Genomic DNA, 17,128 nt, shown 5'->3' with positions numbered 1-17,128 from the left:
GGATGGGGTCTAAAACAAGTATATACAAGTAACTTTCTGACCCGGATTCAGATTTCAGAACCCAAAAACGGTTAATTTGGATATAATTTGTTTATCACTTGGCTTTTCGAGGTGCGCACATGCGTATTGCGATGCTAAAGACTGTAAGACTGGAAGGTGGACTATATGAATGTTCATTAAAGTTAAACTTGATAGAGTTAAGCTACTGGTGATCTTTATTTTCCTTAAAATCTAAGTAGCATAATTTCGGTGACAGAGAGCATAATTTTCAGAAAGTAGCATAATTTTGGCATAATTTCCAAAAAATATGAGCACTGCAAAAAGCATAATGCACGATGAACGTGATTATGGTGGTGTGTGTTTATCCTGCCATTTTCAACTCCCTAAGCGGTTGCCCCGTCACTTTAATAGAGAGAATCCCTCCCTGAGGCTCCCCAAGGGGTTTCAGGGAACAAGGGAACATGGACATTAACCTTTTGGGAACATGGGAACAAAAGGAAAATAAAACTGGGAACATGGAAACAAAAGGAAAATAAAACTGGGAACATGGAAACAAAAGGAAAATAAAACTGGGAACATGGGAACAAAAGGAAAAATAAAACTGGGAACATAGGAACAAAAGGAAAATAAAACTGGGAACATGGGAACAAAAGGAAAATAAAACTGGGAACACGGGAACAAAAGGAAAATAAAACTGGGAACATGGGAACAAAAGGAAAATAAAACTGGGAACACGGGAACAAAAGGAAAATAAAACTGGGAACACGGGAACAAAAGGAAAATAAAACTGGGAACACGGGAACAAAAGGAAAATAAAACTGGGAACATGGGAACAAAAGGAAAATAAAACTGGGAACACGGGAACAAAAGCGTTTTTTAGGGAACAGGGAACACCAAAATCAAAGAAATACTTTTAGGGAACACGAGAGCACAAGAAAAATTTTGTTGGGCCTAACAAGGGAACATGAAACCCCCTGGGAGTCGTAAACATGGAAAAATATATGATGGCAGGCTTCTGATGATGGTGGTCCGCTGGTGGACACATTGACGGAGTTCCCCTGAAATGAATAAATATGTCCGTTCTTTCATAACGCCAAAACTAACAATAAGCTGTGGGAACTACCCGACTAAATTTGTAGGTTGTTAATATTTTAGTGGGTAACGATATTGTCTTTGATGAGACCTCAAAACAAACGGCACTTTGTTGAGGGTCAATTAGGTGTCGGGGGCCAGATTGTTTATAGCTGCTAAAATCTTTATCTAATGAATAAGACCCTAATTCAACAGATGATAGCCTATTCGCACTGAACTGTATCTATAAATTTAGAGCAGGATTATGTTGTGGAAACAATTATCCGCCTTTTTAACAGTCTGCTGGAAATTAACATAAATATATACAGGTTCTATAGACAGGTCCTATGTGAGCAACAAGCAAGAACCAAGTATCCATAGATTACGGTGTAGATACGAATGCCTAAACGTCTAAGTTGTGTTTATTCACTGAAGTCTTATTAAATGCTATAAGCACGTTAGAATTTCTCAAACTCACCGTTGTGAAGTACCGATCTTTTTTAGACGTTTTGAGTTGTTTATACTGTGAATGATAAAAAGACAAACCATCAACCGAGAAAATCTTTGTTTTCGAAGCTGTCAGCTGAAAACATTTACCCCACTGAAAGCTTTCTTCTTTTGTGCCTTCGTTGCCATTTACGCCGCGGCTGTTGATTGGAGAAGTCGCGTATAACAAAATGTCAACTATCATCCTGATTTTAACTTGACGGACAAGCTACTAATCAAACATTCTCTGATTTCGAGCAATTTGGAATGCTATTGTACTATATAAAAAATTAACCCTGATTGGCTCAAATAGTCGTAGTTAGAATGGGTTGTTTTCGTTCTGTAATTTGATTGTCTCGCATTGTGGTTAGCCACGCTTTAAAGCAGTCCGACGTTGAATTTGGGCCGTACATTAGTTACCCATAAAAATGGTGAGGTATGGTGAAACTGCAATTTTTCATGTTTGGCCTTTTAATGTTGTTTTATGTTGATAGTGTCAATTTGTCAGTAGAAACGCTCTGCTATTTGACTGTCGTTAGCTGTGATGTTTTCTTAAGCAAAAGGTCAACACAGTTTGTCAGTAAAATTTATTGGGTTTTTATTGGTTGTTAGTTTAAAAAAGTTTCGACTGCGACCTCATGTGGCAGTGAGCGTACATTGACATAATTTGCTAGTGAAACGAGTGGGCTATTAAGGTCGGGACACACTAGGCGACAGATGCTGCAAAATGTCGCGGGAACAAGTTGCTGCAACATGTTGCCTCGTGTGACATGGTGCATTTTTGCGACAATTTTTTATCGTGGAGACAGAATTATGTCGCTGCGATCAGTCGCACGAATTCGAACCAGTTTGAATTCGTGCGACTGATCACAGCGACAAAATGCGCGAAAGCAGCTTTGTCGCAGCGTGTGCACACTTCTGCGACAAAATATACATGTATAACCAATGCGAGAGCGTCATGTATCTTCGCCTTATTGAATTGGAAAACTAGTTCACATTTACACTCTTCCAAATTCGCTGCGTGTGCACCGAACAAGCGCCTTGTCGCAGCGACTTGTTTTGAAGCACTACACACGGAGCGACTTGTCGCAGAGACCTGTCGCTGGGACTTTTCGCCTAGTGTGTTAGTTTCTTTTGTCAGTTATTTTGAATGGTGTATGACAGACAAAACGCATGTCATTGAAAAATCGAGAGTTTTCGTTGTATGGTCTTGTATTTGTTTGCTATCAGCTAAAATTTTGGCCGTATGTTAGTTCAGGTTGAGTTAGACAGTCGATAACTAACTCCATTTAAACCCTCTTTTAAACAATCTTTAAAATTTCAATATTATTCTTGCGGTGACTGTCACTGTTTTAACCAATCAGATGGTTAGTTTCCCCACCCGTCATCTGAGCGAAGTTTACTTTTCTTAAACAAACTCTGAACAATACTCTAAATATATGTTACTTTTTATTCACAGATAAAGCGTGTTCCTTCGAGGGGCTGGTTGTTTGAGAACCTTATAGGGGAAAGAGAGCCACAATGTCAAAGACAAAGATTTTTTTCATCGGTATTGTGGTGTTCTACATAGAGATTGTTGCGAGCTGCGGGCATAAAGGTCAGTAACATATATTTAATTTTCAATGCTTAATATTGGAAAAAAAAAATCACAAATCTCCCTCTTGCAAAAAAAGGCAAATAAACAGTACCACATGAAAGTACTGCTCAGTAGCTTTCATTTGAATGGTCACACACTAGGGTTGCATCCACAAATTCAAAAGTTAGGACCACCTTGTACAGCAAAAAAAACAGTACCACATGAAAGTACAACATGATGATTTTTATTCATATGGTGACATATTACAGCTTTATTCGCCAACTTAAAAAATTAGATCCACCTTGTGCAGCATTATGAAAAGAACCCGATGAAAGTACTTTTCGATAGTTAACATGCGACTCCAACTGATTCATAGATTTAAAGTTTAGAACCAAATTCTAACTGACTCAAGCTTAGACACTGAGAAAAATATGTTTGTTGCTTTAGATACCTTTTCAAGTAAAAAATACCTTTTGTGGTTGTGGTTAAAATTCTGCAATAGGATTTTGACAAAAAATAAATATGAAGGGAAAAGTAAAAATAACCTTCTTATTTCTATTCAATATTATAACCTGTCAGCATTTAGAACAGAGTTCGACAAAATGCTGAAATTGTTGGTCCGCAGTATTTGTGGTCATAAATGATGGCACAGCGTTTATACATGATGGTCATAAAACGAAAGCAAATTCCAATTTAAATTAAACTTTAATTTTAACTGTAAACTAATCTTCGCTTTATAAGATTAAACCTAAAACGGTTTCTTAACGATCTTCGATATTTGCTTGTTGCTGGACAAATTCTGAGATCAAGATCTTAAAAAAACACAGATAAATATTAGGCTTAACCTTGACCACTTGGAGTTTTATTTTTTTGATTCACACTTGTCGACTGAAATTTCGGATCGAAACTGGTATCTGTGAATTCGTAATAAAAATTCGCCTTAGTAAGGGTGTTGTATTTCTTGCAGTTCATAAACCATTTAATAACTAACCTTGATGCAATGAGGGTTGAAAAAATAAATAAAAAATTATATATTTACTACGGCCCTTTCGACACAATTTTCGCGTCTCTCAATTCAGGCAGTTTCTTTAGATTCTCTGTTAAAACTAACGAATAAGTTTCAAAGTAATGTCTCCTTTACACTGTAATATCTAAAGTGGAATTATGTCCAAAGGGGTGCAAACATATTTTATGTTAAACAAGATTGCAGGCATTATGGGACGAACTGTAAAATTTCTCTTTCGATGTATCAAGTGGATAAATGCAAATATTTTTGAAAGAGAAAAATTTTCTCCGAATTACATCGCTATACTCACTATTTCCTTTGGTTTCGATCTTGCCGTTTTCTTATATTCTGTCCTTTCAGTATAGCAACATAACGTTCAAATAATATTCTGCATTACAGTAGTATTTAATGGAAAAAGGTTTTGGGAATTGTAAATTTTTATTTTTTTTTTCAAAAAATGTTAGTTGGGAGAATAGATTTAAAAAGGTAACCGGTTTAATGTAAAAGCTATTGAATCAAGGTTGTTTGTTCAATTTTTATTTAATTCGTCCATTATTTGTAAAGTGTGAATATACGAAAAGAAATAGTTTCCGGACATTTTATATAGTAATTAAGATTCAAACAAATCGTTGATAGCTAAACAATAAAAGAAAAATAATTAAAAAGAATTTAATAAGGTTTAAAGATCAGACAAAAGAGGTTTGCTTATTTCTCCCACCATAAAAAGATTAATTCCTGTTTTCCCACGAGAAAATAACAAACAGTTATAATTTCTTTGGAAATTTCGAAAACACTAACCTTAACGGCCAAAAACTTCACGGAAACATGTTACGAGTTGATTCTGTGTAGCTTGTAAAACATTCACGAGTTCAAAAAAACTTCTTTTCAATCAACCGCCTTAGTCGTTTTTTTTTATTGATTGTGGTCTTATTGCAAATATTGATACAATCAGTCTTATAGGGCAAACTTCACCTACGTCATTTGAAAATTCGCCCGATAAAAATAAATATCATGAATTAAAAGAACATGTTAAATTTTGTGAACATACCAAGTTTGAAAGAAGATAGGTAGTTAAACCTGCTTTAAATATACATTTAAAAGTTGTACCATCTGCAGCCTTTTAAATAGCTGTGTGTATCAAATCTTGTCTCGCGCAACTCTTGCCACGCAACCATACAAACGTTTATAAACTGGTTGGCTTTTAAAAAAAGAAAAACATTCTTTCATAAAAACCTCCCAAATTTTGCTTAAGGGTACAATCGCCCTCATCATATCTATAAATTTGCCAGAGTAAATTTAAGTTATGGTCCAATTTTGCTAATAAAGATCACTGAAAGCCGATGCAAACAAACATTGCTGTACAAATATTGATACAACCAGTTTTATTGTATATAATTCTCATATTATGATGTTGACGCTTCACATCAATGTACACAATAAGATGATCTTTCAATTTCCTGTCATCCATTGCATATGAACGTGCAAAGGATAAACCTCAAGTCTTTAGCTTGTCTCATTTGTTGTGACATTTCGAATCCCTTCAATTTTGAATTTAAAATTCCAGTTGATTTGTTTCCACATCAATGTATTTTCTGACGCATGGAAGAAACTTTAATGACATAATGCTAAATTAAAGGGAACAGTTTGGAAATGTAGAGGAAACATATACAATGATATTGAACTTAATTTACATCATTCATGACAAAACCTTCACTTCTCAAAGGCGACAAGCCTGTTAAAGTTGTTAACATCTCTGGTAGTGAGGGAGATTTATGAAGCTTTTGAATGCAGGAAACCACACGACGCAAAGTAAAACCCGGTATTTTTTGTTGCCGGTTCTCTTTTTGTAGCCCTGTAGAAGACTAGTAGTACTTGTCGAATATTGAAGTATTGGCCCATTAAAAGTGTCCTTTGCCGTAGTGTCAGCCTTGCATTTTAATTGGAGATTTATGATCCGGTATACCGTATGTTATATCCATCTAAGTGATGCACAGTTTTTGTGAAAGATGTCAATGTCGCAATTTTGTTTAGTTAAAATTGTGACATGTTTATTAGCTCTTCTCCCTATATGCTGACAATATGCAGGGAAACTATTAAATTTAGACCACCATACTCCAAACAAACAAGAACCTTAACAAGGTTTTTTCTTAAACTCAGTGTTTTCCTCTTTGTTTTTATAGGAAATAAATGGGATCGCTTGCTGGGTAAGTAGTGTAACGAAATGAATATTTTTTATCTGCACAGCGCCGGCATGACTTCATGTAGCTTTTACGTAGTTGTGTTTAGAAGAGATTGAAACAAAGTCGTAATGCTGGAGACCCACTAAACCTCGCGCACCCAGCCCAGTATTATTCCTAACCGTAACTCCTTCCCAGTTTCTCCTGAATTGAAGTAAACTCAGTAACAATTTGGGAATGAGCTTGTGAGCCGTTCTTTCTTTTCCGGTTCGTTTTCGGTCGCAGCTCTTGTTGTGTACATGCAGTACCTACCTGTGTTTAATTGCATTTCAATTGCATTTGAATCACGACAAGAAGGGGAAGAAAAAAAAAACCCAACATTTTTTGGAATCTCAGTTCTACAGCGAAAGGGGAACAGGCACCTTGCTATGTAATATACTATTGAAAGTACTAATCAAGCTGTTATCTTGTCTATTTTACCAATTAGTGTAACATGACTTTTCCTTTTTTTTCCCTTAAGTTAATTTCTTAAAGCCGTCAGTCCTTCCACGGACGGAAGACCAAGCTTTAAAAGAGGGATGGAGAAACGACGCCTCATGTGGTATTATACGAAGTTTAATTTACCTTATATGCTGTAATCGCTCGCTTGCACTATAAAATCTCAGCTTACTTTCAAGCTGATTTTGTAATGAGTTGTTGTTATTACTTCGTTACAGATTCCAACAATCCATTTTATGGCAACCGCTATGTTAAGGGCAGTGACATTTCTACGAGGCTGTTGTTCGATTCCAGTGGAAAACTGGCCGGTATACAAGCCACGGTAAAATAAATTCTTCAGTTAAATACGCGTTAGTAAAAGCAAAAAAGCATGATAAAAGAACTTCATTTGCGATGTGCAGAGCCAACGCCCTTTTCGGGGGTCAAGAGAACCCAAAAATGCCCAGAAATGCAAACATCTTCCAAAACTAAAGAGCTTTAAGAGATTTTCACAGGTCCGGCGCATGAAAAGTTATAAACATACCCTAAAAGTTCATGGTTCCAGACCCCTTTCACAACAGTATATAAATAGCTGCCAAAATTTTTTAATGATCATACTTTTGAAAATGTATGAGCTTAGCATACGAAACGTCAAGTTTAGTGAAATGCGATTTTTCATAATGTTTATCACCGCTGTTTGTATTATATTTTTAATCAAGTTACGATGGCCTAAAACCAAGAGTCTATATGATACCCTAAAAGCCTTTAGAGTGGCGTTAATTGTTGAATTTCTGTTCTTCTATAAAAATCTTCCGCATTTGTATCAATTTAAAAAAACCCCTTTTCCTTACTCTGCTAGATCACTGAATCAGACGAACTTATCCTCTCACCCACCCGACCCCGACCATCAGCGTTTGTCAAGGATGATCATGGTCACTACTTGCTGACAGCCTATTTTACCAAGAAGCCGAAAGACATTTGCAAGAAGAAGAAGAAGAATCGACGACATATGGAGGAAACAGAAAGAGACGCAAAAGGCGATGACGACACTCTTGTCATTCAAACAAGTGACGTCAGACTGTGTAAACCTCAGTTCATGGAAATACCGTTGGACGAGAGGAAATTGGGTTCCACCAAGTGGGTGAAGGGAAAATGTTTCAAAATGATGGGTGAGATCTATTTTCATTCTTGCAGCCAAAAGCTCAAGTATAAAAGTCTCCTGGCGTGCCTAATGAGGACTATTAATCGTGGACACTGTTTCTTCTTAAAATTAAATAATACAACTAGTAATACGTGACTCGCAGGGCCTCGCGAAGCTCTGGGTTGGGGCTTCGCGAGGAAATATAGGTCTATAAAGAGTAAAATTGTGCTCTTTCACAAAATTAATGAACATGCTATCTTAGTATTAATTTTACATATATTTTAATGTCCGTTGTAAGAATTCACTCGTTCATCTCTTCGCCTTTCTACGTTACATAGTATAAAATCCTCACTGCATACTCATTACCTAGTCCAGTCCCTGAACACTCTCTTCCGCGCGTCCATTATAGGGGTTGAACCAGAACCCAGGCGTGCGAAGAGAGAGTCCAGAATACCTTGCATGCGCATGCGCCAGTTTTTCCCCCAAAATTGGGGGGAAAACCATATTTGGCAGCCGTTTTGAAAACGCGCGCGCACAGCTGACGAGTTCAACTACGCGACCGTGTACTAAAAGCTAACGGCCAAAACAAATATCGCTATCCGTCAACTATTCCTAGTATTTAATAGCTGTTTATTGAATTAGTTTTGGATGCAATTGAGCACAGTTTTTTTCTTGCATTTATTCGCGCGCTCAGTCGCGTAGTTGAATTCGTCATTTGAGCGAGCCAGTTTTAACCGAGCGCGCGCGTCCCAAGCAAGTGACGCCACACTCCTCGCTTCTGATTGGTTCGTTCTGAGCATGCGCATGCAAGTTATCCTGGACTCCCTGGACTCTCTCTTCGCACGCCTGGGTTCAACCCCTATAAAGGGCGCGCGGAAGAGAGAGTTCAGGGACTGGACTAACTCATTACCTCATCGCATAAGGTAAGGTTATGGGAAGAGTTCACGACTGCTGAGGCAATAGGTATGCAACGAGGATAAAACGTAAAATTCTGTCAACCGCCGCCAGAAGAGGTGGGTGGATCGCGAAAGTTGGCCTTCGTGCCGGAGTACCGTTAAAATGACCACGTTTCAAGCGGAATGCGGAATTTGTACTGTTGGACCGCAAAGCATCAACGCTGCAAAAAGCATGCGCCGAAACGAAGAAATTCGGACATATAATTAAAACTTCTGCTATGAGCTAATTGATTTTGCAGTGAGAATAGTTCTCCAGTTTCCCTTCCGCCGGTGTATAATCAAACCACACTGTTAACACAGATTTCTCTGATATTCCAGGAGTCCACTACTGGTACGATATTTCCTCCGACATGCACTGTGACCAGGTGTTCCCAGTGTTCCTGTTGTATGACCAGGCTTCTCAGCGGTTAAAATCCTTTGGATGGGCTGTCCTTGCCAATCTCAAGAGCCCTTTATGGGAGCACCCCCCTGTTCAGTATCTTCAGGTAGTGATCTTGTACTCAATAACAAGTAATAGGGCTTTCCACAAGTTGCTCGGCAACTTTTTGGCAACTTTTCATGTTTCGAGCAACTTTTTCCCTTCGAGCAACTTTTTTCCTCTCGAGCAACTTGTTGCAGTGCAACAAGTTGCTCGAGAGGAAAAAAGTTGCTTAAAATGATTTTTATTGCTTTATTGCTTAAAATGATTTTAAGCAATTCCCAAACTAAAAATCTCCGAAGTTTATCCGAGTGTTGTTCAAAGGCAATACGAGCCGACTTTCGGCTCATTCTGCATTAAAACATTACAAAACTCGTCAGCAAACATGACGTCATCGATATCTTCACGATTTTTCTTAGTTAAAGAAATGCTTGTTATTTAACAAATTGTCCCGTTAATATGTTATTTAGATACTTCTTTTGCTGTAAAAATGCATAACCCTGCTTAAAAATCTTACCCTCATAGGGAAATTAGCATATCTTTAGAGAAATTCTTATGATAAGAAGCAGCGTTTTGGATTTTTTGGAGCAACTTTCGAGCAACTTTTACTATCAGAAGAAATTTTTTTGTGTTTTTGGAGCCTTTTTTGAGCAACCTTCTGAGAAATTACGAGAAACTTTTTGGGAAATCTTGAGCAACTTGTGGAAAGCCCTAACAAGTAACCTAATTTTGCATAGTGTCAGGCTATTAGACAAAACGCAATCTGATTGGCCACGCAAGGGTGGTCTAATTTTCGACAGATAGCCTTTGGAGCGTGCGCAAGTAAATTGCCAATACCACAAACCAAAACTGTCGAAACCACTCTCACTATACCTTTTGTCGAATAGATCGGTCTATGGGTTATTGTTAAAAGCGGGATTTAAGGGGGACTAGCAGTTCCCACTTTAACAACAATGACCGTCAACTCGTCTTGATTCAATCTTCTTTAATCAACTCTACCTCAGGCGTAGAACCTTCACTTACAATGTTGTTCTCAATTCTCTGGTGTGTAAAGCAGCTTGCATTCTTTTATGGTGGCCAGATTTCTAACTGTCAATCTCTGTCAAAACGCCAAATTTGATGTATCTAAGCTTACGTAATGACTTGCGCAGTTAGTTTTCGTTGAAGTACGACTGCGCGTTTAAGGTAAACCTTCGAGCTATTTGCGATGTCGAAAACGCTTTTCTTTCCAAAATTTCGTTACGAACCAAACGTGAACTGGCCAAAATAAAACAGCGCGAGCTATGTAAAAATTACAAACATTGTTTTTCTACAACAAAAACAGCCACAAGTAATACAGTTGTACAGTCAGAGCCGAAAACAGGTTTTCTTGTTAACAAGTTCAAACAACAACTTTTCCACTAAAATCGAAGAAGAAGGGGCGTATCACCCGGTAACCACAGTCCGACCCCTTTCCATAAATGAATACTAAGCTGTTTACGAGTTCAGAGCAGTCGTTTGCGCAAGCCGAATTTAAAAGAATATTTGCGTACATGGCTGCCCAAACAAGGATGTACAAAAAGGTGGATAAACATTGTACAATAGTTAAAAAGGTTCTTTGTCCTTACAAAACGTGGAAAAATAAGGTCAAGGTTTCCCGCTCGAAAAACATCACCGAATACAAGTGTATAAAACAACTTAAGGTCAGAAACAAGTTACTCCAGGAAAGAATCCGCGGCTGACCAATCCAAGGTCAAAAGGCCAAGATCTATTTAATCATAAATAAGCAAACAAGTATGTCTCTCGCTCCCAAACAATGGTTGACAGTGTAGGTTACCTAGGAATGAGTAAATATTATGAATTTACTTTGTCATCTAATAGTAAAGCAAAAACTGCCTCCCGGCAAGCATCTCCCAAGAAACCCTGACTCTTGCCACAAAAACACACACTAGATAAGAAAAATAACCTCAACCAAAATTACACTCAATTCAAACATTCTCAAAAATCAGCATATAACTAACAACGTAGTCAAGATGAAATAAGTGTTTGATGATAAAAATAACTCCACAAAAGGCGTCAAAGAAATGAATTTATTACGTGAAAATTAAAATTTGTAATGCAAAACAACCGTTCAAAGACCTCGACTTTTTATGGTTTAACATTCCTCCACGCTTAGATGAAGCAACTCCTGTTGCTTGGTTAACGTTTAATATGAAACAAAATAAGAAATGAGAACGAATCGAAACCTAAAACATCGCAAACGGTGACAACAGCATTTGGCTGATATGCTTTTTGTCGTATTGTCTTTTGTTTTGTTTTGGTTTTGTGTTTTGTTCTGCTCTATTTTGTTTTGATTTTTTTCATTGTTTTTGTTTTGTTTTTTTGTTTTGTAATTGTGTTGTGGTGTTGATTGCCTTCTAACAGATCTTTTTAGTGTTTTTATGAATGAAACATTCTTGATCATCATAAGACGCAAAGCCGTTCAATTATGCATCCCACTCAAATAAGCAACTTATCTGGAGGTTTAGGATCTCGTGGCAACTTATAATAATAAGGAGGCGGAGAGGTAACGGAAGAACGAACTTGGCATTCACGCTTGGGGGCTTTACTTCTTGTACTTGGAAGAACTTTAACCACGGAATTAAATTTAATGGAGTTTTGAACATGGTTCGGACGAATTTGGGGTACCTTACCAGTGGATTTCATAAGTCTATAATCGAACGGTCGCCGTGTTTCTACCAATGGATTCTCACAATTATTTTCCATTGAACTTGTGTGAACATTTAAATCGTGACTTTCTTGAGCATCATCACTTTTAAAACTTATACTCTTATTGATTTCGTTTTCTTTGTCTCTGGCAACATAATTTGGTATACTCTCATTTAAACTTGGAAAAGGTAAAATCTGCGTTGATAATAGTTTTGCTTCTGTGCTGAAATTTTCGCTTTTGGAATTTTGAGAAAAACTGATGTCTTGTTCATTGTTGCCATTTTGTTCAATAATACTATGGTCATACACACATTGTTCCACTTTTTCACTTAAATCACGGTCGACCAAATTTGCCGCAGTAGCTAAATTGTTTTCAAATCGATTTACTAATAATTTGTTCTGTCCATTCATGTCACCGTATGAATTTGATGTAATTGTAATGGTTGGGTTTGTTACACTAACATAGACTTGATCGAATTCATCACTTACTGGGATATGCTCCTTTGGAAAAGTCATAAACTGTCCATTTTGTTTGTTTTGAAGGAGAACTCTATTGTTGCAGTGTAAATACTCTTCCAAACTAGGCAATGAAAGTGCTTCTTCATATGAAGGTAATTTTGGAGAGTTGTCAAATTTATTTTCCCTACTTTCTCTTTTCAAATCAAGAGCAGATGGTTGGCATGCTTGCAAAAATAACGAAGCATCGGGGTTAATTGCGCGCATAGTTGGTGTGATTACCGAAGCTAAGTTATCATTTACAATATCCGAATTCTGCGGACTGATTGTATGGTTTGTCGCAGTATTATAGCACTCAGACTTTTGGTCAATTGGATTAACATGTGAAGTTTGTATTTCATTCATCACTTGTGATTGTTCCTTAGTAGGGGCTACACTGCCCTTTGTTTCTTTTGATACACAACGTAGAGAATTTCTCTTTCGTCGATGATGTAAATCACTTTCTACTAAACTGTGATAAGCGACACGTGGTTGGTGAGCATTGAAAGTTGTGATGTCATCATGTACACTTGAACCTAGTGTTCCAAACTTATTGAGATCGGCCGTTATCTCGCTTGGTAAGTCTTGTGCACTAGAAGACAAATCTGTGAAATAACCATGCTCTGACAAATCGTAATCACCATGCGAAAAATGTGAAGGTTTGAAAGTCCTAATATTTCTTGCAGATTTTGTAGGTTGAATAGCGCTATTTGTATCAATATTTCTGATAGCAGAATTGGTTATTGATGGAAGGGTACGAGGAGAATAAAACATGTCACTAGGCCCAACCGACCCTCGACACGGAAGGGCCCGTTTCAGTTTTCCGTACTAGGCTGCTGACAATAATTGCGTATAGATTTGTCATTGAAACGTTTGTGTTTTCCTCCGTAATATTGAGATTGCAATCGTCGGCGTGAATTGGGAGCACAGCGCAAATCTTGGTCTGAAATTTTGTCCTGATTTTCATGTGTCTCAGTTTTTACTGTGAGAATCGGGTCAGCTGCGTGTTTAGCAAAATCGGCGAAAGTCACAAATGGATCAGCTGGCGAAGAATAGCAAATATTTACCATTTGTTTGAGCCGGGCCTCTGCCTCAGCTGATGCAAATGAATTTGGCTGTTTCAAAAGAACATAACTTTGCAAATCAGGCAGTAAACCATTGATAAAATGTCGCATAGTCTCCACGTCACTTAGATGCAATCGCTTGCTAAAACGTAAAATATCAGATGCGTATTGGTCAACAGACTCTGATTCTTTTTGTTTGCGATTTTGTAGTCGTTGCCAAATAAACAATTGTACTGCGTCAGAATTAAAACGAGCAAGAAAAGCTTCCGTAAATAGCACATAATTATTCTTTGTTTCAGTAGACAGGTTAGAAAACCAGGTTTTAGAGACGCCATTTAAATAAAGTGGCAAAACAGTGAGTTTATCTGTAAGTGACCAGCGGTTAAGAAATGAAAAACGATCAAATTCATCTAACCAAACAACTGGATCCTGATCAAAATTATTTCCATGAAAGCTGTCCAGAGAAAAGTTCGGGATATGAGCTTTGCGCTCTAGTTTTTCTAAGATTTGGGCGAGGTTGTCAAGTTGTTGGCGATTATTATTACAACACAGTTCGAAAATTGTTTTAAGTTCTGCCTTGAAATCCTGAAGTAATTCCCAAGAATTTTGACAAGTTCGTTCACCCAAGGTATTTGCATTAGGTTGTTTAAAAACAGACTTTCGCTTCGTGCAAGCCAATTTAAAGGACTGTTTCATAAAATTGGAGCAAAAACATGAGTAATCAAGTCGCGCACGAAGTTGAGAAAAAGATATCAGAAAAACACTGGGAAGGATCAGCAAAAATTGGTGAAAAAGACAAACTACAAATTTTCCTAGTTCAAACAAAATAGGCAGTAACGAACAACTAGTTAAAAATACAAAAACATAAGTAAACATACTGCTTTACACTTACACAGTGACAACAGTTCCCATTGTTAGTAACGTCAACACAAAAATATACATTCAGTGTCCAGTGAAAAGTTCTTTAGATGAATGCGTGGACTTCTTCTTGGTAATAAAAGGGACACCAATGGTACTCGATTTTTCCCGCTAAGGCTCTGTTCCAGTAACGAAGTTTATGTTTTTAGTCGCTCACTCGGGATCCTGAGACGCTCTCTCGCCAGCCTCTTCTCGGAAAGGCTTAACAAGCCTTCAGTTAATGTTAAAAGAAAAACAATTTGGAAGTAAGGAAAATCTTGCCGCAGGTGATCTGTAATTGTAGTCCAACCAGTACTTGGCAAGGATGGGCACAGGACTAGTGTGATTGGATTGTACACTGTGGTCACCGGCTTTCGAAAAGATGGCCGTAGCTACGGTCGTCCACCACGGAACGCCGCGCAGAAAGGCGATCAGATTCGTTCACCACAAGAAAAACGTCTTCAGTACACGGGCGAACTCGGGCTTCTCCTCCAATGTTATAAGCGGGATTTAAGGGGGACTAGCAGTTCCCACTTTAACAACAATGACCGTCAACTCGTCTTGATTCAATCTTCTTTAATCAACTCTACCTCAGGCGTAGAACCTTCACTTACAATGTTGTTCTCAATTCTCTGGTGTGTAAAGCAGCTCGCATTCTTTTATGGTGGCCAGATTTCTAACTGTCAATCTCTGTCAAAACGCCAAATTTGATGTATCTAAGCTTACGTAATGACTTGCGCAGTTAGTTTTCGTTGAAGTACGACTGCGCGTTTAAGGTAAACCTTCGAGCTATTTGCGATGTCGAAAACGCTTTTCTTTCCAAAATTTCGTTACGAACCAAACGTGAACTGGCCAAAATAAAACAGCGCGAGCTATGTAAAAATTACAAACATTGTTTTTCTACAACAAAAACAGCCACAAGTAATACAGTTGTACAGTCAGAGCCGAAAACAGGTTTTCTTGTTAACAAGTTCAAACAACAACTTTTCCACTAAAATCGAAGAAGAAGGGGCGTATCACCCGGTAACCACAGTCCGACCCCTTTCCATAAATGAATACTAAGTTGTTTACGAGTTCAGAGCAGTCGTTTGCGCAAGCCGAATTTAAAAGAATATTTGCGTACATGGCTGCCCAAACAAGGATGTACAAAAAGGTGGATAAACATTCTACAATAGTTAAAAAGGTTCTTTGTCCTTACAAAACGTGGAAAAATAAGGTCAAGGTTTCCCGCTCGAAAAACATCACCGAATACAAGTGTATAAAACAACTTAAGGTCAGAAACAAGTTACTCCAGGAAAGAATCCGCGGCTGACCAATCCAAGGTCAAAAGGCCAAGATCTATTTAATCATAAATAAGCAAACAAGTATGTCTCTCGCTCCCAAACAATGGTTGACAGTGTAGGTTACCTAGGAATGAGTAAATATTATGAATTTACTTTGTCATCTAATAGTAAAGCAAAAACTGCCTCCCGGCAAGCATCTCCCAAGAAACCCTGACTCTTGCCACAAAAACACACACTAGATAAGAAAAATAACCTCAACCAAAATTACACTCAATTCAAACATTCTCAAAAATCAGCATATAACTAACAACGTAGTCAAGATGAAATAAGTGTTTGATGATAAAAATAACTCCACAAAAGGCGTCAAAGAAATGAATTTATTACGTGAAAATTAAAATTTGTAATGCAAAACAACCGTTCAAAAACCTCGACTTTTTATGGTTTAACATTATGCTAAATCAATTAGACGGCTCGCTCTCTGTTTCTATTGAACTTTTGATAGCTCAAGCCTGCCGCCCTAAGAGTTAAATATTCCCAATTTTCCCATGATGTAACTTATTCGATGAGTTACCATAGAGCGGTTTTCACTTGAGTGTCGAAAGTAATTTGCGTTTGCTTTGGTTTTGCGTTCACTACGCTTAGTGATTGGTTTAAAAATTTCGCGCCACTTTCTCGGCCAATCAGGAGTAAAACCAAAACCAATTGTGACTCACTCGCGCACGTTTTCCCACGCTTCGTGCCAACTACATGTATTTGCTTCGAGTTTTGATTGGTTCACTCGATTGTCTGTGTCCTTTGTGATTGGCCAGAGTAATTACTTTGGTTTTGGTTTTACGACACTCGATTGAAAACTGCTCTATCATACGCGCGTTTATTTTGAGAGTTGCCTAATTGCGAGCAATGAGCAGAATATATATGGATTAATGTCCAAGCTTGCTCAGTCGGCATGACCAGATATTTAACAAGAATTTTTTGGGGTATTTATGTATAGAGGGGCAGTCTAGGTCCATAATCGCGCAAAAAAGAAAATGAGCCAATATCTGCGTAACGTCTTTTTCTAGCTAATGTGGCGAAATGACCAGATTGACGAATAATAAACAGCAATACTACAAACTTTTGCCTTTACAACTGTTGACGTTTTTTATCTTCTTAGCTTTTCTTCAAGGAGGTGCCCAAATGTGTGGCCAGACAGAAGATCATTTCAACTCAGCATGTTTATCTATCCGATCCCGGTAAACTGATGTGTTCAGCACCGTGACCACGTGATTAGTGTGACAGAGCACGTGACAAGTGTACAAGAGCGCGTGTTGCACACGTCATTGTATTTAACGCACCACTGTTTCATGAAATGCGAATAAACGAACAAAATAAAAAAGCTGATCTGTGTTGCATC

General features: G+C 37.8%; 1 protein-coding gene across 1 annotated transcript; it reads left to right on the top strand.

Moving 5' to 3' along the window:
- Window positions 1-3,016: 3,016 nt before the first annotated feature.
- Window positions 3,017-17,113, top strand: LOC144635700 (uncharacterized). The gene is made up of 7 exons (XM_078494781.1): window positions 3,017-3,154; window positions 6,320-6,343; window positions 6,837-6,917; window positions 7,033-7,136; window positions 7,653-7,962; window positions 9,209-9,375; window positions 16,889-17,113. The coding sequence occupies exons 1-7, from the start codon at window positions 3,079-3,081 to the stop codon at window positions 16,991-16,993; spliced, it is 867 nt and encodes a 288-aa protein (XP_078350907.1). The 5' UTR covers window positions 3,017-3,078; the 3' UTR covers window positions 16,994-17,113.
- Window positions 17,114-17,128: the final 15 nt, after the last annotated feature.

This window comes from Oculina patagonica, chromosome 13 (genome assembly GCF_052425735.1).
Source record: "Oculina patagonica isolate OP01 chromosome 13, crgOcupat, whole genome shotgun sequence".
NCBI classification, from domain to species: Eukaryota; Metazoa; Cnidaria; class Anthozoa; order Scleractinia; family Oculinidae; genus Oculina; species Oculina patagonica.
The sequence above is the reverse complement of the archived record's forward strand: the minus strand, read 5'-3'. Positions and strand labels throughout refer to the sequence as shown.